General features: G+C 42.0%; 2 protein-coding genes across 3 annotated transcripts in view; both read left to right on the plus strand.

Moving 5' to 3' along the window:
- LOC121563249 (large neutral amino acids transporter small subunit 4) overlaps positions 1 to 3,900 on the plus strand; it is a 33,755-nt gene extending 29,855 nt beyond the window's left edge. For both annotated transcript variants that reach the window (XM_041875219.2, XM_041875223.2), the window contains 4 exons: positions 927 to 1,059; positions 1,474 to 1,547; positions 1,630 to 1,753; positions 2,033 to 3,900. In XM_041875219.2, the coding sequence (XP_041731153.1) occupies positions 927 to 1,059; positions 1,474 to 1,547; positions 1,630 to 1,753; positions 2,033 to 2,194 (493 nt within the window). In that variant the 3' untranslated portion in view covers positions 2,195 to 3,900. The remainder of the gene's footprint in view (positions 1 to 926; positions 1,060 to 1,473; positions 1,548 to 1,629; positions 1,754 to 2,032) is intronic.
- Positions 3,901 to 9,078: 5,178 nt separating this feature from the next.
- On the plus strand, positions 9,079 to 23,069 carry LOC121563267 (phosphatidylinositol transfer protein alpha isoform). The gene is made up of 12 exons (XM_041875231.2): positions 9,079 to 9,407; positions 10,708 to 10,738; positions 13,122 to 13,267; positions 14,457 to 14,548; positions 14,849 to 14,856; positions 15,522 to 15,596; positions 16,077 to 16,160; positions 18,026 to 18,103; positions 18,654 to 18,764; positions 19,118 to 19,240; positions 19,433 to 19,498; positions 22,375 to 23,069. Exons 1-11 carry the CDS (start codon positions 9,391 to 9,393, stop codon positions 19,478 to 19,480), a joined length of 813 nt encoding a protein of 270 aa, XP_041731165.1. The 5' UTR covers positions 9,079 to 9,390; the 3' UTR covers positions 19,481 to 19,498; positions 22,375 to 23,069.
- The last annotated feature ends 355 nt before the right edge of the window (positions 23,070 to 23,424 follow it).

Consider the following 23,424-nt stretch of genomic DNA (forward strand, 5'->3'; position numbering starts at 1 on the left):
TGAGGAAACAGGTACAAAAGTATCTATATCCACAGTAAAACGAGTCCTATATCGACATAACCTGAAAGGCCGCTCAGCAAGGAAGAAGCCACTGCTCCAAAACCGCCATAAAAAAGCCAGACCACGGTTTGCAACTGCACATGGGGACAAAGATTTGCTTCTTGGAGAAATGTATTCTGGTCTGATGAAACAAAAAAAAGGGCAAGCCGAAGAACACCATCCCAACCGTGCTGTGGGTGTGCTTTGCTGCAGGAGGGACTGGTGCATTTCACAAAATAGATGGCATCATGTGGAAGGAAAATTATGTGGATATATTGAAGCAACATCTCAAGATATCAGTCAGGAAGTTAAAGCTTGGTCGTAAATGGGTCTTCCAAATGGACAATGACCCCAAGCATACTTCCAAAGTTGTGGCAAAATGGCTTAAGGACAACAAAGTCAAGGTATTGGAGTGGCCATCACAAAACCCTGACCTCAACCCTATAGAAAATGTGTGGGCAGAACTGAAAAAGCGTGTGCGAGCAAGGAGGCCTACAAACCTGACTCAGTTACACCAGCTCTGTCAGGAGGAATGGGCCAAAATTCACCCAACTTATTGTGGGAAGCTTGTGGAAGGCTACCTGAAACGTTTGACCCAAGTTAAACAATTTAAAGGCAATGCTACCAAATACTAATTGAGTGTATGTACACTTCTGACCCACTGGGAATGTGATGAAATAAATAAAAGCTGAAAGAAATAATTCTCTACTATTATTCTGACATTTTACATTCTTAAAATAAAGTGGTGATCCTAACTGACCTAAGACAGGACTAGACTAGGATTAAATGTCAGGAATTGTGAAAAACTGAGTTTAAATGTATTTGGCTAAGGTGTTTGTAAACTTCCGACTTCAACTGTATGTAACATATGATGTCCCCTCTGATAGAGACCTTACCCAGCCCAAGCGTCGTGACAGACAGATCCAGAAGATCACCAACGCCACGCGGGCCTTCGTCTTCACCAACCTGCTACTGATGGGCTTTGGGGTCACCTGCCTCGTCCCCAGCCTCCCTCTCCAAGTAACTCATCCCTCTGTTTCCTCTCCTCCATCTCTCGCTCTCTTTCCTATCCTCTAAGAGCTGTGGAGAAGCACACATTTCACATTTCACTGCGTGTATCCCAGTGTTTTGTAAAGCCCTCCTAGACCCAAAGGGAGAAATCTTGGTGCAGTAAAAGAAAGATGGACTCACATGTTATTGCAGCTGATCCATTGTTTAATGCAACAGTGTCCCCTGGTGGACAGAAGTGTCATTACAAGTTATGCAAGTTATTTACAACCCAGTTCTGGGAACATCTCTGTCAAGCCATTATTTATTAAACATGGACTCCATTTTAGGATGAAGGGACACGGCACCATGCGTGCCCTGGGCCTGTAGATTCTACAACACATCATGTTGAACTATTTGTTTTTCTCCTTTCTTCTCTGCTCTCAGATTCTATCGTTTATTCTACACACCATTGTGAGAGGATTCATCCACTCTGCGGTTGGAGGGCTGTATGCTGCTGTGTAAGTGTCTCAGGAGTGTGTGTGTGTGCGTGTGTGCGCAGTCCCCTCCACACAAGCACCTTATGCTGGTTGTCCTCCTTAGGTACCCGTCGTCTCAGTTTGGCAGTCTTACAGGCATGCAGTCCCTCATCAGCGCCCTATTCGCCCTGCTGCAGCAGCCCCTCTTCATGGCCATGATGGGCCCCCTGAAGGGAGACCCCCTATGGGTAAGAGAGCAACGACCTTTCACCCTTCCCAGAGCTTACACAAATTACAGCACGCCTATTGCTCACTAATGTTGAAGACCCAAGTATACTAATGTGCTATAAGCATAATGCTGCAAAGGCTACTGTATTTGAGTGATGTGTAGCAGCCACCTTGTTCTAACGTAATCTGCCCAGAGTACACGGCAAAGCACATGCTACTGTCCCGATATGAAAACAACAGAGCCATTTGCTCCTTTCTTCTGACTGATGATGTAACTTCCTGTGTGGGGTTGTGTGCAGGTTAACGTGGGCCTGCTGGGGCTGACGGTGCTGGGCTTCTGCCTGCCTCTCTACCTGCTCTGCTACAGCCGCCAGCTCCAACGCAAGAAGCAGGAGCGTGATGAGGACTCCAAGATCTACGTCCAGATCAACAACGGCAGCAAGCCCGAGGCCTTCGTCTAGAGAGAGATAATTTTTTTAACAAAGAGAAGCAGGAATGGAGAGTGTGAGGAGGGGAGAGGTCACAGGTGTGACTGAACTGTATGATGAATCGCAACCCCACCCACCAACTCCAGTCCCTCAAACCGTCTGCACTTGCACTCAGACGATACTCTCTCTCACACACACACACACACACACACACACACACACACACACACACACACACACACACACACACACCACCATGCCCACTGCCAAACACACTCAGTCAAACCTACAGTATATGATCACAAATCTCAGAGAACTACTATGATAAACACACACACACTTTTACACTCCCCAACACATCATCGACTACGTACACTGTGAAAGAAACACAACAACACACACGTTGTGAAACCTCTTCAACACACACATAAATGGTTCATTTTCCAGGGACACACCAGAAAACAGACATTGTTCTTCTTCTCACCACTGAAATGAGAAAGGTCTGTGAGCTGAGGAGAGAAGAAGAGGGAGGAGAATCTCTACGACTTTCTCCTCCCTTCCAGTCTCGTCTTTGTTTCATTTCTCTGTTGTTTTTTTATTTCATTTTTGTCAATGATGCCATGCTCACTCTTGCCTGCCTGTCAGTTCAAAAAGAGGACACTGGTTGCCGGTCGCCCTGCAAAAAGAACCAGAGAGGAAGCAAGCGTTCAACGCCATGTCGAAGACCTCCAGTGCGGAATGTGGTGACTTGAACCGGATAAGAAGATGACGTCCTTCTCACAATTATAATACTTCACCAGTGTTTTTACATGTGTTTTCAATGATGCCAGTAATGACGACGAGTATCGCCTCACTTTCTAATTCTGATCCAAGTTAGTCTCGTACTGCACTGGGGGTCTTCTACTTCACACCCTGAGAACTGGTTTTATGATTAGGACGTTATTGGAACGTTATTGAAACGTTATTGGCAATAGGTCTGTATTTGTCTCTGTGGTTGTTACATGTCAATGCCTCTCTATTGTCACAAGTGGTTTGGACTGGAGGTAGAAGTGAAACAGGTTGTATAGAAGTTTCAGTACACTAAATGGTGCTAAGAGTTCATACCGCCATAACGTTCCCATTAGGTTCTATAACGTTGCCGTAACGATCGTCATCATTGTAAATGAATTGGTAAAAATGGAACCTCATGAAACCTTTAGAAGCTAGTCGATGTAATCTTCTCATCTAGCGAGTGTTTCTTCCAGTGTCTCAAAGAACAAACCTTGTGACTCAGTCTTCTAGTTTTGTTGTTGAAGACAACAGAGGTGTGGAGGGTCAAAGCCACAGAGAAGCTGTAGTTTTAAGACTGTTCAAACAGCTCTAGGGGAGACTAGAAAGCAAAGTTTTGTTTTTTGTAACACTCAGCGCTCTAGGTAAAAGCCTGAGGCGATAGCTGTGCTTTGAGCCCATTAGAGCTGAGAGTACGTGATTAGACCAATGGGTTTCCAGTGTGCAGTGTGCGGGCCAGTGTTTTACTTCTAGACTTCTAGGGAATACTATGTGGCTGTGCTAGTGGTTGTGCTAGTGGCTGTGCTTGTGGCTGTGCTTCAAACAAAGCATGGCACAGGTTGAAACACACCTCTTACCAGTAATAATGTGCCACAACAACATAGGGTACAGCACAGTTACACTCTTAGAAAAAAGGGTTCCAAAAGGGTCCTTCGGCTGTCCCCATAAGAGAACCCTTTTTGGTTCCAGGTAGAACCATTTTTGTTTGCAGGTAGAACCCTTTTGGACAGCCGAATAACCCTTTTAGGTTCTAGATAACACCTTTTTTTCTAAGCGTGTAGGCTAGGTTATCAAGCACCAATGCATGGGCCTATATCACCCTCACTGGATACACTGGCAGTACCGCTGACTGGTCTTGTCTTGGCAGTCCGTTTTGTAGTGCAAAATGAATTTCTTATTGACTTTGTGTGTTTTCTTTTTATTTGTGATTACCAGATTTTTTTGTGTCAGGAGATCTGGTTTTCAAAAAGTAATAGTTTTATCAACTGTATTTTACCTGCAATATGAAACTGACATACCGTTCAAGCTTTTGTTCTGTTTCAAGACAAATGTGATTTAGTACAAATGGTTTTTAGATAGATAGGAGATGTGTAGCTTAAGGTGAACTGTGGTTGCTATGGGCCTATACCTGGCACTGTTCTACAGTACCTGAATTACACTGATGAATTTCAATTCTGATTCGCTGTAGCAATAAGTACTTATCTGAGTTGCTGAGCAATCCTCTACTCTTCCCGCCAACACATAACCCTGTGAACAAACACTGTTGTCCAACCACACACATACATACACACACACAATGCAAGAATGTGGATTGATATAATGCAATGTTCATTACAAAGGTGCTTCTCAATGACAGGAACATATCTATCTATCTATCTATCTATCTATGGTCTCACCTATCAAGCCTCACTTTGTAGTGACAAATTACTTGAATTATTGAATTCCAACTTGAACTTTGATTCACTTTTCGAATCAAAAACAGAGACAAGAGAGATGCTTGAATATGATATGTGTTTCTAAATCCACATTCTTGCAGCTGTTGTGAATGGTGTGATCGTGGGACCCAGGTGGCGAGCAGGCAGATCATGATAGGACTTTATGTTCTTAAATGATCTGTTGCAGGTAACATACACTGGAGAGAGAGTGTGATAACTTGATTTGTGTAGTTCTATGTCCGCAGAAAAAAGTATTTAGACTGGACGGGACTCCTGCTTTTGCTCAGTCACTCACAGAAGCACTTCCAAAGACAGCCATGCAAAGAGCAGATTGCCTCTCTATGTGCAGATGATTTGAGATGTGGATACGGCAAGTCTGTCACCCTCTCTCATCATGACCCATCACATTGATCCATCCATGTCCAAACCACTGTCCTGAACTGTTGCACTGACAGACCTGTTTCTCTACTGCAGTCTCACACAAACACAACCAACCACCCAAGAGATCCTTCACATACTGGTGATGGAACTGAGAGACAATGCTAGAATCGCCAAAAGCTTCATGAATGAAATAAGTGAGAACTGAATGGCACGTATGCACCTTAGTCCTCGTATCAGGATCGCAATGCTATTTTTCTGAATGGCCTGCACTGAAATATAACATAGACAGTGCACCGCTTGCTGGTTCTGCATGTTAGCATAGAATGTATTCCCAGTAGTTTTTTTATTCATAGAGAAATGACATCGGAACTGCAAGAAACAATTATTTTTGTATTCAGTCAAAGTTACTTACCTCTGGTGGTCTTAGTCTCTCCTCTTGAATGCACCGTCCAGTAGGTCCCTGTCCCGCAATATAGAATGTCTCCTTGCTACTGACTGCTCTTTGGGCCTGTCTGTTTGGATCTCTCTGTTTCAAGGATCTACACACACACACACACACACACACACACACACACTGATAGAGAAACAGGTCTAGGCCTCCTCAACATCCTTACTTTGAACATCACTCTACTTGTCGTTTACATCAATTTATTTTGCGCAGGGAGAAAAAAGAGTTGTGTGGAGCATGTAGTGTAGCCCTGGATAGACTGCTTCTAGTGGCTTGAATATATGACTAGAAATTGCAGGTGGATTCTGATAATGATGCTATACTGTACTCCAGCACAATGAATATGGGATTGGGATGATCTTCATTCCCTCAGTATGGGAGAATCAGCACTTTTTACACTGCCATACCTTAAACTGTCATTGTACTCAAAATGCCATCACCGTAGTTTTTTTCTAGATGTGATATACTTTTACTACTATCCCCTTCCCTGGGATGTAAAGTGTGATTGATTGACTGGTTATTCTCTAATGACGAAAGATGAGCAATGATTTATGGATAGAAGGTTTTAATGATTGTGTGTCACTTTTAGACATTGAGTGGGAACTTCAGCTGAAACACCAATGCTTTTCCCTGACTTGTACCTTATTTTTTTTACTCAAATGTTTATTTTGTTGTTTTACATTCTCCTTTTTGGTGTTTGTTTCAATATGTATTTCATGTCTATATGCTGTATATTGGATCTCTGTTTTTGTCTTATCACATTATAGCCATCGTTATTGACATTATGAGTCATTGTCTAAATGAGAAAAAAAATCTATATATGAAAAAAATTAACATAAACAGATACATTTGTAAAATAAAGTGTCCGTTTGTAATTATTTGACCTTGTTTGACGTTTTTGCACGTTTCCTCAAAGTGTGGTGAATTGTCAATCACTCTTAATGCTAAATGTGTTAAATAACCTATATTATGAATGACATATCCCATGTTACAGCTGTGTGCAATATAATGGACAGAAGAAAGCATGGACAGTCTGTTCTCAGTGGAGGAAGCCTGCAGATGCTGCCTCGCTACTGCTGTCATTCCTAAATCCAACCACCCTAGGGGGAAATTACATTTTTCAGGGTTAGGCTATTGTAGGTTTAATATTAGCCACATTTTTGCAGTCAGGAGAGTTACATTAATCATGGCTGTAATGGCTGGCAACTTTCCGAAAAGAAAAGGGGGCTTTACTGATAAAGGAGATGTTTAATTATAAAGTCCAATAATGCTGTTTTAAGAGTCTTGAGTCTCCACCAGAGGACAGGCTATTACTGTTTACCACGACACCAAAACTCAGTTTCCCAATTTAAACTATTTAGTGTTGGGTATCCTTAACACACCAATTAAGAGAGTTGGAGTAAGAGCTGGATGTTTCTGGTGCAGAACACTTTAAGTGATACCTAAAAAAGAACAACATGGTCCAAAAAAACATTTAGGCATTTTAGATGATTGCTTGATCACTGGGGATTAATTGCTGTCGGGTAATTAAAGTAAACATTACCATTCAAGTGAAAAGCATAATACTGTAACATTGTATGTTTTGAACTCTCATCTAAAATCATAATGGTAATGGGAGTGTTTCACACATGTACAGCAGGGGAGGCTGGTGGGAGGAGCTATAGGAGGACAGGCTCATTGTAATTGTTGTTATGTAATAAATGGAATGGAGTCAAATGTGGTTTCCATATGTTTGATGGGTTTGATACCATTACATTTATTCCATTCCAGCCATTACAATGAGCCTGTCCTCCTATAGCTCCTCCCACCAGCCTCCTCTGATCAAATCAAATCAAAGAAAGGCAGGAACCTATGAAGAAACCAAGAGAGGATCCAGGCTCTGAGGGGTGGCCAATCCTCTTCTGGCTGTGCCGGGTGGAGATTTTAAAAGTACATGGCCATTAAGGCCAGATTGTTCTTCAAGATGTTCAAATGTTCATAGATGACCAGTAGGGTCAAATAATAATCACAGTGGTTGTAGACGGTGCAACAGGTCAGCACCTCAGGAGTAAATGTCAGTTGGCTTTTCATACCCGAGCATTCAAAAGTCGAGACAGCAGGTGCGGTAGAGAGAGAGAGAAAGAGAGAGAGTCGAAAACAGCTGGTCCAGGACAAGGTAGCACGTCCGGTGAACAGGTCAGGGTTCCATAGCTGCAGGCAGAACAGTTGAAACTGGAGAAGCAGCACGACCAGGTGGACTGGGGACAGCCAGGAGTCTTCAGGCCAGGTAGTCCTGAGGCATGGTCCTAGGGCTCAGGTCCTAGGGCTCAGGTCCTCCGGGAGGGGAGGGAGAGAGGGAGAGAGAGATAATTAGAGGGAGCATACTTAAATTCACACAGGACACCAGATAAGACAGGATAATTACACCAGATATAACAGACTGACCCTAGCCCCCCTGCACATAGACTGTTGCAGCATAGATACTGGAGGCTGAGACGGGGGGGGTCGGGGGACACTGTGGCCCTGTCCGACGATACCCCCGGAAAGGGCCAACCAGGCAGGATATAACCCCACACACTTTGCCAAAGCACAGCCCCGACACCACTAGAGGGATATCAACAGACCACCAACTTACTACCCTGAGACAAGGCTGAGTATAGCCCACAAAGATCTCCTCCACTGCACAAGTCCGAGGGGACGCAAAACCGGACAGGAAGATCACGTCAGTGACTCAACCCACTCAAGTGACGCACCCCTCCTAGTGACGGCATGGAAGACCACTAGTAAGCCAGTGACTCAGCCTCCGTAATAGGGTCAGAGGCAGAGAATCCCAGTGGAGAGAGGGGAGCGGCCAGGCAGAGACAGCAAGGGCGGTTCGTCGCTCCAGTGTCTTGCCGTTCACCTTCGCACCCCTGGGCCAGACTACACTCAATTATAGGACCTTCTGAAGAGATGAGTCTTCAGTAAAGACTTAAAAGTTGAGACTGAGTCTACGTCTCTCACATGGATAGGCAGACCATTCCATAAAAATTGAGCTCTATAGGAGAAAGCCCTGCCTCCAGCTGTTTGCTTAGAAATTCTAGGGACAATAAGGAGGCCTGCATCTTTTGACAGTAGCGTACGTGTAGGTATGTACGGCAGGACCAAATCGAAGAGATAGGTAGGAGCAAGCCCATGTAATGCTTTGTAGGTTAGAAGTAAACCTTGAAATCAGCCCTAGCCTTAACAGGAAGCCAGGCTAGCACTGGAGTAATAGGATCACATTTTTTGGTTCTAGTCAAGATTCTAGCAGCTGTATTTTGCACTAACTGAAGTTTATTTAGTGCTTTATCTGGGTAGCCGGAGAATAGAGCATTGCAGTAGTCTAATCTAGAGATGAAGTCAGCATAGGTGGTTGACAATAGTAGCATACACAGTTTCATGCTGCTCCTGACCTGACCTTGATAGCAGAATAAGGTAGGTCTTGAATGGATGGGTTCTTTGTGTTGCTTATTGAAGGCTGAGCCACTGGTTTGACTTGCTGGGGTTGCTACTAACCGGTTCCAACAGACCAACACAAAAAAACACAGGGTGTTACTCGGTTCACCCTCCACCAACTGTCACAGCTAAGAAGTCTGAATGAGGAGTGAAATTGGGAGGACTGGAATAACATTTGGTCTCAGTGAAACTGAACCACTGTGACAGGTGAAACAACTTACAAACCAATGCACTTCATTAAAAAAAAACACAACATTTGACCTAGGTAGATTGGAGGTGTGGTCGCCACCAGGACGCCGCGCCCATTTCGGCGTCTGTCAGGAAGTGAATTCAAGAAAACTAAGAGCGCAAAACCGCGGAGACCGTGGGGCGCAGACAGACAAAAATACTGCCGCCCGATTTAGAGTTTTTACCAGTAAACTGAATCTGAATGCTGCAGATACACGGACAACACTGCAAGAATGCTCATTAAAGAATTGTAAGTAAAAATGTTTGGAAAGATATGCTATTTAGTCAAAACGTGTTACGTAGGAGAACGGCAAAATTGGCAAAATTCCTTGCGTGACATTTATCCTGCTCTATTCGTTAATAGTATTTTCTCTGTTAGTCTAGTATAACCTACTTACTATTTGGGAATTCGAAAAACACCTGTGAAAACTGGTATTTTATCTGTGTTTTATCATTGCGTAAAATGTTAAGTTTGTCAATGGAGAGGGCTATTGACTGCTTGTTGCCTGTGTCCTCCCTGTATTGACTGTATGGATAGACTCATTGAATGAATGCATCAAGTAAAATAATAATTAACAACACGGAAATGTATTGTCAGGTTACCAAAATTATTGAATTCTCTGACAAAGTACCACTGTAACATTGTAACCATAACTTGAATTCTAATCATCCCATCCTCAGGCCTACTAAAACACATACAAGGGTGTGCCTTTATCTAAAATCCAAAGTATACACTTGCGTGACATGTCATCTAACTCATTGGTTACTAGAGCCAACAACTGCCATATCAACATGACAGCTAGATGCCCCAAACCTGCCTGTATCAATACAGAATAATTAGTATGGTGCCTGTCTGGGCTCCCATTACACCCAGATCTGTTATAATGAAATATTCAGGGATGCTTAGACTGGGAACAGGTGGTGATTATTGCCTATTGTAGACTGGCAGAGGACAGGGCCAAACCTAATTGTTTTCTGATAGTAGAGATCTACATCGGGCTTCAATTTCCTCCATGACAATATTTCAGCTAGCATCAGTAGCACGTTCAGGCTTGCAATATTCATAGTTGGAAGGTAGAGCTGGGAAATATGGTCAAAAATCCATAACACGATACATTTCCTGACTTGACGCGATAACGATAAATAGAACATTAATGTGCACCACTTTTTTTTTCTAAAATATTCTTTAAACTACTACTACTAGTTTGATGGTTGTAGCTATCAATTGTCCCATTAACAATCACCCATATTAGCAAACTCATTTTATTTAAAAGTTAACATTTCTCTAGTATAGGCTACTTATCGTAATGAACGATATAAGCAAAATGCCTGCGATAAGTGATCGGTCCGTATGGATTATTTTTGGTTTATCGTCCCAGCTCTATTAGACTAAACGGGTTTTGATTAGCCTACTCTTAACAGTTGCTATCAGAATTGTCAGTCAAACTAATAAATCAAATGATAAATTAGATGAGCAATAACATTAGTCATGAGCTGCAGGTGTAGTTTGTGTTTAAATGTGTTGTGATGTTGCGCTCTCTCTCTTCTAGTCGAGTCATCCTCCCCATATCTGTGGAAGAAGTAAGTACTGACTGAGTGTCATTTCTTTGTCTTAAACTCTTGCTTCATGTCACAAATCAAGCTGGTTAAGCTACATTCTCGTTTTCTGATGCAACCGTCAAATTGAGCTCAACCATTACCTAGCCCCATGAATGTGCCCATTACACCAGCGGAACATTCATGGGGTTAACCCATTACCTAGCATGCCTATGCTCTTGAGGAATCAGGGCAGTCTATATGTCAAGCAGTTTGTCTGCATTATGTTCCTCTAATCTTGAAGTTCCTGTTTGTACACACACCTTTTAATGATAGTGTGTGTGCGCGTGCGCGCAGGCAGTTGGCATGGTTTCCATTACGTTCACATTGGCAGCATATTGGTTGCAGTGGTTGTTAGCCAGCCACACACAGCCATGTTCATTAAAACAGAGCACCTTATTCCGACTGAAGCTTTGCAGTTGAAGTCATTAGTTGTGGGTCATTCCATGTCATTTCAGCAAGCCATGACACCCACCATCTCAGATTGTTCTGAAATCGTTTCTGTAATTAGAAACAGATAAGATTAACATTCCTGCAACATTATTTTGTTGAAATATAATTTGATCTCTGAGAAATTAAGCTAATTGATTGCACCCAAATTGGCCAATGTAATTATAGGATTCATATAATCTTCAATAAATATAGTACCTGACATCCGATTTGGACCAAACTTTTTTCTAACAATGTGTAAGACAGGAGGAATCCAAATAAATAGTCAACAGCCACCCACGACCCCCCACACCCCACGCCAATCCCAACCCAGTATCAGTTCTCAATGTCTGTAGTAGTATGGAGCTGCGGCTCTGAGTATTGTTTCTTCATCCTATGTAATGTATTCTCAGTGAATTTGGTGATGTTTTTTTTCACCCTGTTCAGAGAAATTTGTCATTGAAGTTGTTAGGTTTATGGCCCATCCTACATCCTGTTATTACCAGGTTCTGACCACTAGATTGTGCTGTTCCTGCTATTTGGTGAAAAAAGTTTGAAGGACTTGTTAAAGGGATAGTTCACCCAAATAACAAAATTACATGGGTTTCCTTACCCCGTAACCAGTTTATTGACAAAGTATGACAGCAAGGAATGCTAATCTTTAGTGCTGAGCGATTAACCGAAACTAATTTACTGATTATTTGAATTCCATTTTGTTCCGTTTATTTCTGTGAGCACAATGCGCACATTGTGCTACAGTTTCTCTAGAGATAAATCAGATCATGCCCCAACTGTGTGTCGTAATAGGGAATTGTAGTTTCCAAAAGGCCAATGTTCTACTGGTGATGTGCAATGATACAAGTAAAAGGAGGGCTGTGTTTGGTCAAATTGCCTACTATGCCAATTTCTCTGTATAAAATGGGCCATACCTTTAAAACTTCCTCGGCCAGCCTGAGGAAGATGGCCAGATGAGTCACACACTCTTAGGGGGAAAATAGGTGAAACACTGGTTTTACACGTGTTGTCACATTCCTAACCACCCACTCGCGCATGAGATGGAGCCACCAAAATCAATCTATTTGGTAGAGGACTTGATTTTACCCCCTCTTCCTCCAAACAGAGCTGTTTCACCTGTTGAAAGCATCTCATCAAATCAGCCCGGTACGAACTACCAACCATACACACTGCACTTAAAACGCCACCACTGGCGCACTAATGCCCTGTAACTGGAGGGTTAGTCTGTGATTTAATTGTCAGTTGGCTGTTGGTTGCTGAGTAGTGTCAATGTGCAGCAAGCGAGTCACCAGTTCCCTGTGAGTCACTAGCTCCCTGACACACAGTGGCCGCATTCCAGGACAACTTTATTGCAGTCACGCTCCATACAGCAACCAATGGTTGCGTGCCACGTCATCGACTGCTGCTGGGTGACTCAAGGCCTGTGCTGGTGGATGGACGGGGTGTGCTGCCTAGGCTGGGACAGCAGAGTTGGAGACGGTAATCAACCTGCCAAAGGTCTGACAGAGCACTACATCCTCACATCACTGGCGAGCAGCCAATGAGGGAATTGTTGGCAGAGAGACTGTCATCTGGAAAAGAAACTGCCACAAAGGGCTATTAGAGTATGTTCCTTATGCTTGCTGACAGTCCTGTTATCCTGTTAAGCTGTTATGCTGAAGTCAGTGTGTGTCTGGGCTAAATGCGCAAGGAACACACAGTGGCGGAAACAGAAAACTGTCCCAGTCCAGGTGCTCTGAGGAGTGAATGGTCAGGGATGTGTATGTGGGGAACTGAGTTAATACAATCCCCCTTGTTCATGAATTAATGTCCCTCACATTTGTGCCCACTGAAATGGCTACAGCTGTCTGTTAATGCAACTGGTGAACAATGGGGATTATTTTGTCTGTGTAACTGTAGCTCACTCCTGTCTTCCTCTTCACAGTACCAAGTGGGGCAGCTGTACTCTGTGGCTGAGACCAGTAAGAATGAGACGGGTGGAGGAGAAGGGGTAGAGGTGCTAAAGAATGAACCCTATGAGAAGGACGGAGAGAAGGGCCAGTACACCCACAAGATATATCACTTGCACAGGTACGATTGGTCCATCTATCCATCCATTTATCTATCTACTCACTTACTCCCATCCACTCACCCAACCACCCACCCACACCACCCAATGGTACAGTATACAGTGGGGAAAAAAAGTATTTAGTCAGCCACCAATTGTGCAAGTTCTCCCACTTAAAAAGATGAGAGAGGCCTGTAATTTTCATCATAGGTACACGTCAACTATGACAGACAAATTGAGAAAAAAAATCCAGAAAATCACATTGTAGGATTTTTAATGAACATGTTTCAGTCCGTTTTCTTCCATTTACTGCCTTAAGAGTATGACCCTGCTGTGTCTGGGTTTAGAACAGTAAGAGAGTTTAAAGCATGCTTATTACTAATAATAAGTTGTTACTACATTAACACTGATCCATCACTGCTCTCACCTTGGCATCCACTTGGGCTTTGTCAGCGATGTCAATGTAGACTACTTCAGCCTTCTTCCATTGCTCTGGGTCTAGTCCGTGCACCTAGAAAAGGTGTAATGATCATGCTGTTTAATCAGCTTCTTGATATGCTACACCTTTCAGGTGGATGGATTATCTTGGCAAAGGAGAAATGCCTGCTAACAGGGATATAAACAAATTTGTGCCAAAAATTTGAGAGAGATATGTTTTTTGTGGGTATGGAACATTAATAATAAATAATATAATAATAATATGCCATTTAGCAGACGCTTTTATCCAAAGCGACTTACAGTCGTGTGTGCATTAATTTTTTTTTGTGTATGGGTGGTCCCGGGGATTGAACCCACTACCTTGGCGTTACAAGCGCCGTGCTCTACCAGCTGAGCTACAGAGGACCACATTGCTGGGATTTTTTAAATTCAGCTCATTAAACATGGGACCAACACTTTACATTGCGTTTATATTTTTGTTCAGTGTATATCAAATTCAACCGTTTATCTTTTTCAGTGATGAAGATATGGATCTCTCATGGTAGGGTGGGTTATACAAATAGAGGGAACTTTGAGCACCTCTATCTCCTGAATGTTTTGGCATTTGGGTCCAAAAAGTCACTTTCTCACTCACTTCTACCATGGGCAATCAAAGGTGTGGAAAGTTTTGTTCAATTGGGTGCCGTGGGTGTGGTCAAAGGGATGTGGTCAAAAAGTGATTGAATTCAAATGGATCGACCCTATGATAATAACTATCTTACTTTCTCTCTGCAGTAAAGTGCCAAACTATGTGCGCATTCTGGCACCATCAACTGCTCTTAACATCCACGAGAAGGCCTGGAATGCTTACCCCTACTGTCGGACCGGTAAGTCCCCTGCTCTTTGTTACCTACCCCTTCTGTAGAGAGAGAAGATGTTGAATAATTAACTCTGGCATACATGCTAGCAGCTAGCACTGTGAGGACATGCTATTGGAATCTATGTCATTTATGGACCAATAGCCAGACATTGGGTATTAATAGTGTATATAGACAACTTCTCAGTTCGGTTGGCAGGGAGTTTCAAACAAATGTGCAACTATTGAGATATTATTTTGAAAACATCTGTTCCCCTAAACATTGTTTACTCTCTCTGTCTCCTGATGTCCATCTCTTCCCCTATTGCAGTTATTACAGTAAGTACTGTTTTCTACTATACATTTACATATACAGTATGTTGCTGTTTACTAGCACACTATTCAGCTGGAAACACGGTGAAAGAGGAGCTGGTAACCTGTCAAAAGGAAAGGAGAGAAGCAGATGGGGCTGACTTAACACAGAGAAAGACTGACACTCATTTTGCCAGGGTCTACGTGTGTGTGTGTGTGTGTGTGTGTGTGTGTGTGTGTGTGTGTGTGTGTGTGTGTGTGCGCACTCATGTGCACAAGCATTTCGCTACACCCGCAATAATATCTGCTAAACACGTGTATGTGACAAATAAAATTTGATTTGATGTGCCTCTTTCAGCTGTTATTACCAGTACCACTGCTCTTAGCTGATGTATCCCTTAAGTTGTAATCACGAACAGTCCATATATTACAGTGTCAGTTTTAGACCTAGGTTCAAATATTATTCGAAATCTTTCAAATACTTTGAACGTTTGCTCTAGCCTACCTAGATTGTCAGATGGGTGGCGTTTACATCTAAGGGACTATTCTATTGATTGATTAAGCCAGGCATGCTCAATCAAGCACAGATAAAGTATTTTACATGATTTCAAATAGTGTTTGAACCCAGTATGTGTTGGTCACTTGAGATTCATCTTGTTCATCTTATTTATTGCTCTTCCTTCGTCCCGCAGAATGAATACATGAAGGACAATTTTCTGATTAAAATTGAGACGTGGCACAAGCCCGACATGGGGGATCAGGACAATGTGAGTGTGCAGCTAATTGAATGAGTCTGAATGTATACCATGTCAAATATGGACCACCAGCACATCTAATTCAGTTAGCAGACGTAACTAGTCCTTTAATTTGACTATTTCCCCTTTTACTCAATCCCCCATCTATCAGACTCTTCCATTGACGTCATTTCAGACACTTAATTCCACTGACGTCATTTGTGTCCGTCCACTGACTTTATGAAAGGATACAGAAACCCTTCTCATGTGTGCATTTTTTGTTCTAAGACCTGCTTTGTTGGATATGACACTGAATCAACATTTACACATAATGTATCAAAGTGCTATGTTATCAGGTTTGGGGTCAATTCTCTTTCAATTCAATTTCCCTGAATTGAGTGCATTGAAATTGGCCCCAACCCTGCATGTTTTACCTGGTCTATGTAGTGACTACTAGTGAGGCATTCTTAGCTCTTGAAGTGGGTAACTTACTATAAATGATTCCCTGCATAGGTGCACGGACTAGACCCAGAGCAATGGAAGAAGGCTGAAGTAGTCTACATTGACATCGCTGACAAAGCCCAAGTGGATGCCAAGGTGAGAGCAGTGATGGATCAGTGTTAATGTAGTAACAACTTATTATTAGTAATAAGCATGCTTTAAACTCTCTTACTGTTCTAAACCCAGACACAGCAGGGTCATACTCTTAAGGCAGTAAATGGAAGAAAACGGACTGAAACATGTCCAATAGAAATTCCCTTACCGAGAAAGCAGGCTTCTGGCAAACAGTTGTGGCAAATCTTTGGCCAATTTGCCTCAAATTTGCGGCCAGCTCATATTTTCAAATGAAATGAGTTTTGTGGCAAACTTTTGCTACAAATTTGCGGCGACATGTGAACTTCTGGCAAACAATTCTGGGAAACTTGTGGTGAACATTCTACTGTTTGCTGCAAATTTGCTTCAAACTGATTATGAATATGCAAATTAGATCAGGTTTTTGGTTACTTTGTGTATTAACAACATTGAAATGTTGTATCTACATAAACCAAATCACATACACATTTAAATGAACTTGCTTCTCACAGAGAGCTAAACATACTAAATGTACCACAGTGCCTTCAGAAAGTATTCACACCCCTTGACTTTTTCCACATTTTGTTGTTACATAGTGGGATTAAAATTAATTTAATTGTCATTTTTGTCAATGATCTACACAAAATACTCTGTCAGTGGAAGAAAAGTGTAAAAAAAAAATCATGAAAAATAAAACCCTAATACTGTATATCTTGATTAGAAAAATATTGAATCCCCTAAGTCAATACATGTTAGGATCACCTTTGGCAGCGATTACAGCTGTGTCTTTCTGGGTAAGTCTCTAAGAGCTTTCCACACCTGGATTGTGCAACATTTGCCAATTTTTATTATTTTCGAAATTCTTCAAGCTCTTTCAAATTTTGTTGTTGATCATCGCTAGACAACCATTTTGAGGTCTTGCCATAGATTTTCAAGCAGATTTAAGTCATCCATCTCCAAAAGTGAAGTTTTGCCTTGATGTCAAATCAGCTCATGTTGTTGCTACTTTAGCTGTTGTGGTAGCTAACATGCTACTGAACAGTGAAACTAGCATATTATTATATATTATTATTATTAGCATTTTATTGGTATTAGCTAAAAGACTGCAACGTATTCACCTAAAAATATAAGTTCGCTAGCTAGCTATCACATAAATTGTGCAAAATATGATAGCTATCATTATCACTAAGCACTAGCCACTAGCTCGCTATGCGCTAACCGCTAGCTAGCCAGTTAGTGCTGCTGACAGATTGATCTGATCTAGCTAGCTAGCAACAAAATGTGTTTCACTGTATCCCATAAAACATGACATTGCTTACCAGGCATCAATTAGCTTACACAATTTTAAAGTTTATTAGGAAGTTTAATAAGTTAAGACACTCACCGGACGACTTTGGTAGGTAGCTAGATAGCTTGGTTTCCATTTTCCAACAGATTTTTCTTCTCCCTCTGACTGGTCGTCATCAACGGTTACTGGTCTTGGAACTCAATGTTTACCAGAAATGGCAACAATATTTATACAGGTTTTCCCTTAATGTCTATGGGTTTGCCACAGATTCAAATACAATCTTGAGCTAATTGTTTGCCAGAAAAAACCTCTGGCAAACTGTTTGCCACTATTGGCAATAAATATTATTGTTGCCAAAGGTTTCCCGCTGATTCAGCACTAGTGGCAAACATTTGCAAACTTCTGGCAACATTTTGTGGCAAGTTTGCCACAATTGTTTTTGTAAGGGTTAACACTTGTCTTCATTTTCTTTAGCGAAATGTTCCACTACATTTTGTTACAGTGTGCCCTAATGAATATGACCCAGTTACCTGAACAGAATTAAATAGAACACTGATGTTATCTTTGCATCCTACGGATCTGCTCACTCTGCTCCACACAGGACTATAAGCCAGAAGAAGATCCTGCCATATTCAAGTCAGAGAAGACAGGCAGGGGCCCCCTGGGGCCTAACTGGAAGGTACTACCCAAACCAATATTCCAACGTTGTTGTCATATTTTTCAAATCAGCTAATTTCACACGTAGCTGTGTCCAGAGTCAAACAGTGTACTTAGAGAGTTGGGCCAGTGCGGTTTTTGTCTGACCGTTCCAAGAGCGCCAATTTCACCTCCATAGTCGTTGCTAAGTGATAATTGATGCTTCTGCATTGTGCTGTTTATTTCTGATGGTTTTCCAAACCTATGAAGATGTCCAGTGAAAGCAGATATGCAATTTGTTGAGACCACAACACAGTACCAACTTGGATACACATTGTCCCAAATGCTAATTAGTAAAAACGTCAGTAAAATTAGCTTTACTGTTCTGCTTGTCGGAGGCGCTATCTTATTGTCACATCACCCAAATTTCGAGAATAAAGGCGCCAACATGGCGTCCGTTCTAAAATCTGTCCGGAACTTTACTGTATGGCTCAGGCTGTATCTATTATCATTCGGAATCACCATCATTATGTGTGTTGTGAACTATTCTGCCTCTGCCTGAGGGTGTAATAACTTTGTCTTTACCTCTGCAGAAAGAGCTTCCCAGCAACACAAACTCTCCTCACATGTGTGCCTATAAGTTAGTCACAGTCAACTTCAAATGGTGGGGAGTCCAGAACAAAATTGAGAACTTCATCCATAAGGTACAGTAAGAGAAAGAGACTTGTCAATTATTCCAGTATTTGCATAATATTCTGTTATGGTGCCTTCATATCACCCACTGTACATGTAAAAAATGACTCCGCCCTGAAACCGTGAAGAAGAAACTAGTAGACAGATTTGGCTGAGGAATAAGAAATCCAAAGCTGTGCAGTCTCTCTGGGTGTGACTAAAGGCTAGTTTACAGTAAAGGCAAAAAAGGGTTTTCTGTCCTCTAGTGGACACAGTGATTTGCCATAGAAATGTTACTCCAATTTGCACATAATAAATGCTGATATTACTCATATTTGTTCTATGTAATTGTTTTGTCTAATTTCTTCCCCTCTTTGATTTCCAGCAAGAGAAGCGATTGTTTACGAAGTTCCACAGACAACTGTTCTGTTTGATTGATAAATGGATCGGATTGACAATGGAGGACATTCGACGTATCGAAGAGGAGACCCAAAAAGAGCTGGATGAGGTAATGTACTGTACATTTGTTTGGTCTTTGGCATCAATTAACTCCGAATGAGATGTGCTGCTGTCTTATCAGTTTTGTCATTAGGCTGCGGAAATTTGCTAAATGCTTTGTTGTTGTCCTGGATATCCTACTTATTGATGTGGCTTTGTGTGTGTGTTTGTCTGTCTGGCTCTGTCTGTGTGTGTCTTTCAGATGCGGGAGAAGGATCCAGTCAAAGGGAGTTCTGCTTCAGAGGACTGAGGCTGTGCAGCTGTGACCGTGAGTACCGCTCTGTCTGCGAGACTGAGTTCAGGGCTGTGTTCAGGGTCGCTTTAAAGCGATTTGCAACAGAAAACAATAATGAGCGTTTCTTATTGAACAAGTCCAGGTAGTCCCTCCCTGTATAAGTTAATTTTCTTCCGCTTGGAACCTAACGAACATGACCCATGACACGAGGAGCTCAGATTGTGCACCTTACCCCACATGACTCAGCTACCGTGTTATCAGTGTTATAGTGTAATCGCTCCCATCTCATACTCTATATCAGGGTTCCCCAATTGGCGGCCCAAGGCCGAATTTGGCCTGCATTTTATTTTATTTGGCCCCCAAAGTTTTCTGAGCAAGAAAAAAACGTTTTCTAAATTTATTTTTTATTGTTGGACATAAAAGACTGTAAAATCAACAGAAAATCAGCTCCAAGTGATTTAAATTTTGGAAATCTGTTCCAAAGTATTCCCACGCATAATAGCGAGATATACTTTATGTGATCGTATACAAATGTAAGCAAGGTTTGAAATTATTATGTTTTAGTCAAATATATTATTTTCGGGTTTCATTTTTAGTCTACACATTATTTGTAATTAGCCTCCCGAGTGGCACAGCGGTCTAAGGCACTGCATCACAGTGCTTGAGGCGTCACTACAGACCCAGGTTCGATCCCAGGCTGTGGCGCGACCGGGAGACCCATGAGACGGCGCACAATTGGCCCAGCGTCGTCCGGGTTAGGGGAGGGTTTGGCCGGATGTCCTTGTCCCATCGCGCTCTAGCGACTCCTTGTGGCCGGGCACATGCACGCTGACTTCGGTCTCCAGTTGTACGGGTTTTCCTCCGACACATTGGTGCGGCTGGCTTCCGGGTTAAGCAAGCAGTGTGTCAAGAAGCAGTGCGGCTTGGCAGGGTCGTGTGGCTCTCGACCTTCGCCTCTCCCGAGTCCGTACGGGAGTTGCAGCGATGGGACAAGACTGTAATTACCAATTGGATAGCGCGAAATTGGGGAGAAAAAGGGGTACAAATAAATGTTTACACTTTAGCTACGGTATTGAGATTATCAATGACTTCCATGTCTGATGTGTGAACACACTACCGGTCAGAAGTTTTAGAACACCTACTCATTCAAGAGTTTTTCTTTATTTTTTACTATTTTCTACATTGTAGAATAATAGTGAAGACATCAAAACTATGAAATAACACATATGGAATCATGTAGTAACCAAAAAAGTGTTAAATAAATCAAAATATATTTAAATTTGAGATTCTTCAAATAGCCACCCTTTGCCTTGATGACAGCTTTGCACACTCTTGGCATTCTCTCAACCAGCTTCATTTCAATTAACAGGTGTGCCTTCTTAAAAGTTAATTTGTGGAATTTCTTTCCTTCTTAATGCATTTGAACCAATCAGTTGTGTTGTAACAAGGTAGGGGGGCGGGGGGTATACATAAGATAGCCCTATTTGGTAAAAGACCAAGTCCATATTATGGCAAAAACAGCTCAAATAAGCAAAGAGAAACGACAGTCCATCATTACTTTAAGACATGAAGGTCAGTCAATACGGAAAGTTTCAAGAACTTTGAAAGTTTCTTCAAGTGCAGTTGCAAAAACCATCAAGCGCTATGATGAAACTGGTTCTCATGAGGACAGCCACAGGAATGAAAGACCCAGAGTTACATCTGCTGCTAGTAACTCTAAAAAAAAATGTGAGTTACTAGCCTCAGAAATTGCAGCCCAAATTAATGCCACAGACACATCTCATTAAAAGTCACAGACACATCTCATTCTCAACTGTTCAGAGGAGACTGTGTGAATCAGGCCTTCATGGTCGAATTGCTGCAAAGAAACCACTACCAAAGGACACCAATAAAAAGAAGAGACTTGTTTGGGTCAAAAAACACGACCAATGGACATTAGACCGGTGGACATTTTTCCTTTGGTCTGGAGTCCAAATTGGAGATTTTTGGATCCAACTGCCGTGTCTTTGTGAGACGTGGTGTGGGTGAGCGGATAATCTCTGCATGTGTATTTCCCACCGTAAAGCATGGAGGAGGAGGTGTTATGGTGTGGGGGTGCTTTGCTGGTGACACTGTCTGTGATTTATTTAGAGTTCAAGGCACACTTAACCAGCATGGCTACCACAGCATTCTGCAGCGATACGCCATCCCATCAGGTTTGGGCTTAGTGGGACTATCATTTGTTTTTCAACAGGACAATGACCCAACACACCTCCAGGCGGTGTAAGGGCTATTTTACCAAGAAGGAGAATGATGGAGTGCGGCATCAGATGACCTGGCCTCCACAACCAAATTGAGATGGTTTGGGATGAGTTGGACCGCAGAGTGAAGAAAAAGCAGCCAACAAGTGCTCAGCATATGTGGGAACTCCTTCAAGACTGTTGGAAAGGTGTTCTAGGTGAAGCTGGTTGAGAGAATGCCAAGAGTGTTTAAAGCTGTCATCAACGCAAAGGGTGGCTATTTGAAGAATCTCAAATATAAAATATATTTTGATTTGTTTAACACTTTTTTTGTTTACTACATGATTCCATATGTGTTATTTCATAGTTTTGATGTCTTCACTATTATTCTACAATGTAGAAAATAGTAAAAATAAAGAAAAACCCTTGAATGAGTAGTTGTGTCCAAACTTTTGACTGGTACTGTATATATTTATTTTTTTGTTCCGGACCCCTGACCATCCGCTCAAGGAAAATATCGGCCCGCGACTGAATCTAGTTGATGATCCCTCCTCTATATCCTCAAGCAATATGTCCTCTTATAATTGTGCACAAGGAAACAAGACGTGTCCATCTTGCGGATTTGCATTTGATAGAAGACTATAATCAAGTCTGTCACATAGAAATCTTTCTCTCCTTCCACTTTTTCAGATCTGTTACTGAGACACCAGCATCTCTGCCCTACCCCAGTCCTTTGGAATTATATGGCTATATGCAGACTTTACCCAAGTCTCTCTTCATCTCTGCCCAAGTCCTCCAAGGCACCCCTATACTGTCCAGGCAAGCCATGGAGAGGGCCCCAGCAGCCCAGAGGCCCACAGGCCCCAGCAGCCCCAGAGGCCCATCACATTCCTAACTAATTATGTCACTTGTCAAGTTTTTTTTTAATGGTGATTTTGATTTGGAGTTGTAATTATAGTATTTTCTATTGTCTTTCATTTCTCATGTGTTTTTTGGACAAAGCTGAATTTGTTGGTTACTCCTCCTGTCTTTCAAAATACTACGATGTCTCTGTATTCCCCTCTTGGTTACAGTACATTTTTCTTGCCGGGGGCCAACCGGACAACCTGCATCAGCAGGTCAACCTGAATCAGCAGGCTGAAATCCAGTTGTAGTGTTATGGCTTAGGGCTTTTTGGGGCAAGAAATATGGAACAATGTACCTGGTCTCTCTTTGAATAGAGATCTGAGTAAAAAAACATATCATGTACTGTATTTTTCTGTATTTATTCACAGGGTCATTTTCTCTGTTGAATTACATAACACTTTTGTGCTTTAATGGATTGAGCAACATTTAGTTGTTATATACGACCTATATTATTCAATATTAAAAACAATGTATTTATACTCTTTGCATTCTGTGATTGTATTCATTTCATTGGTGCAAGAGCTCTGTTCCCATTTTTATGACTGGCTTGATTTTCTTTACATCCTTTAAGTCAGGGTTCTTCAATTCCGGTCCTGGAGGGCCGAAACACTTCTGTTTTTAATTTCTACCTGGTAGTTAATTGCACTCACCTGGTGTCCCAGGTCTGAATTAGCCCCTGATTAGAAGGAGAGGATACAAAACAGAGGTGTTTCGGCCCTCCAGGACCGGAATTGAAGAACCCTGCTTTAAGTCAAAGAATTTCACCATATTTCACAGAATTTGTGTAAAGGATCAAGATAAGAAAATCTCTTAAAACCCATTGTTCATATGGTT

The sequence above is a fragment of the Coregonus clupeaformis genome, chromosome 5 (genome assembly GCF_020615455.1).
Source record: "Coregonus clupeaformis isolate EN_2021a chromosome 5, ASM2061545v1, whole genome shotgun sequence".
Classification (NCBI taxonomy): domain Eukaryota; kingdom Metazoa; phylum Chordata; class Actinopteri; order Salmoniformes; family Salmonidae; genus Coregonus; species Coregonus clupeaformis.

What these genes read in the sequence shown, in the direction of transcription:
- LOC121563267 (XM_041875231.2), top strand. An exon ending in TCCCCATATCTGTGGAAGAA is followed by an intron (nt 10,739 to 13,121) that starts GTAAGTACTGAC and finishes TCCTCTTCACAG; the next exon opens with TACCAAGTGGGGCAGCTGTA. An exon ending in CCCTGGGGCCTAACTGGAAG is followed by an intron (nt 18,104 to 18,653) that starts GTACTACCCAAA and finishes TTACCTCTGCAG; the next exon opens with AAAGAGCTTCCCAGCAACAC.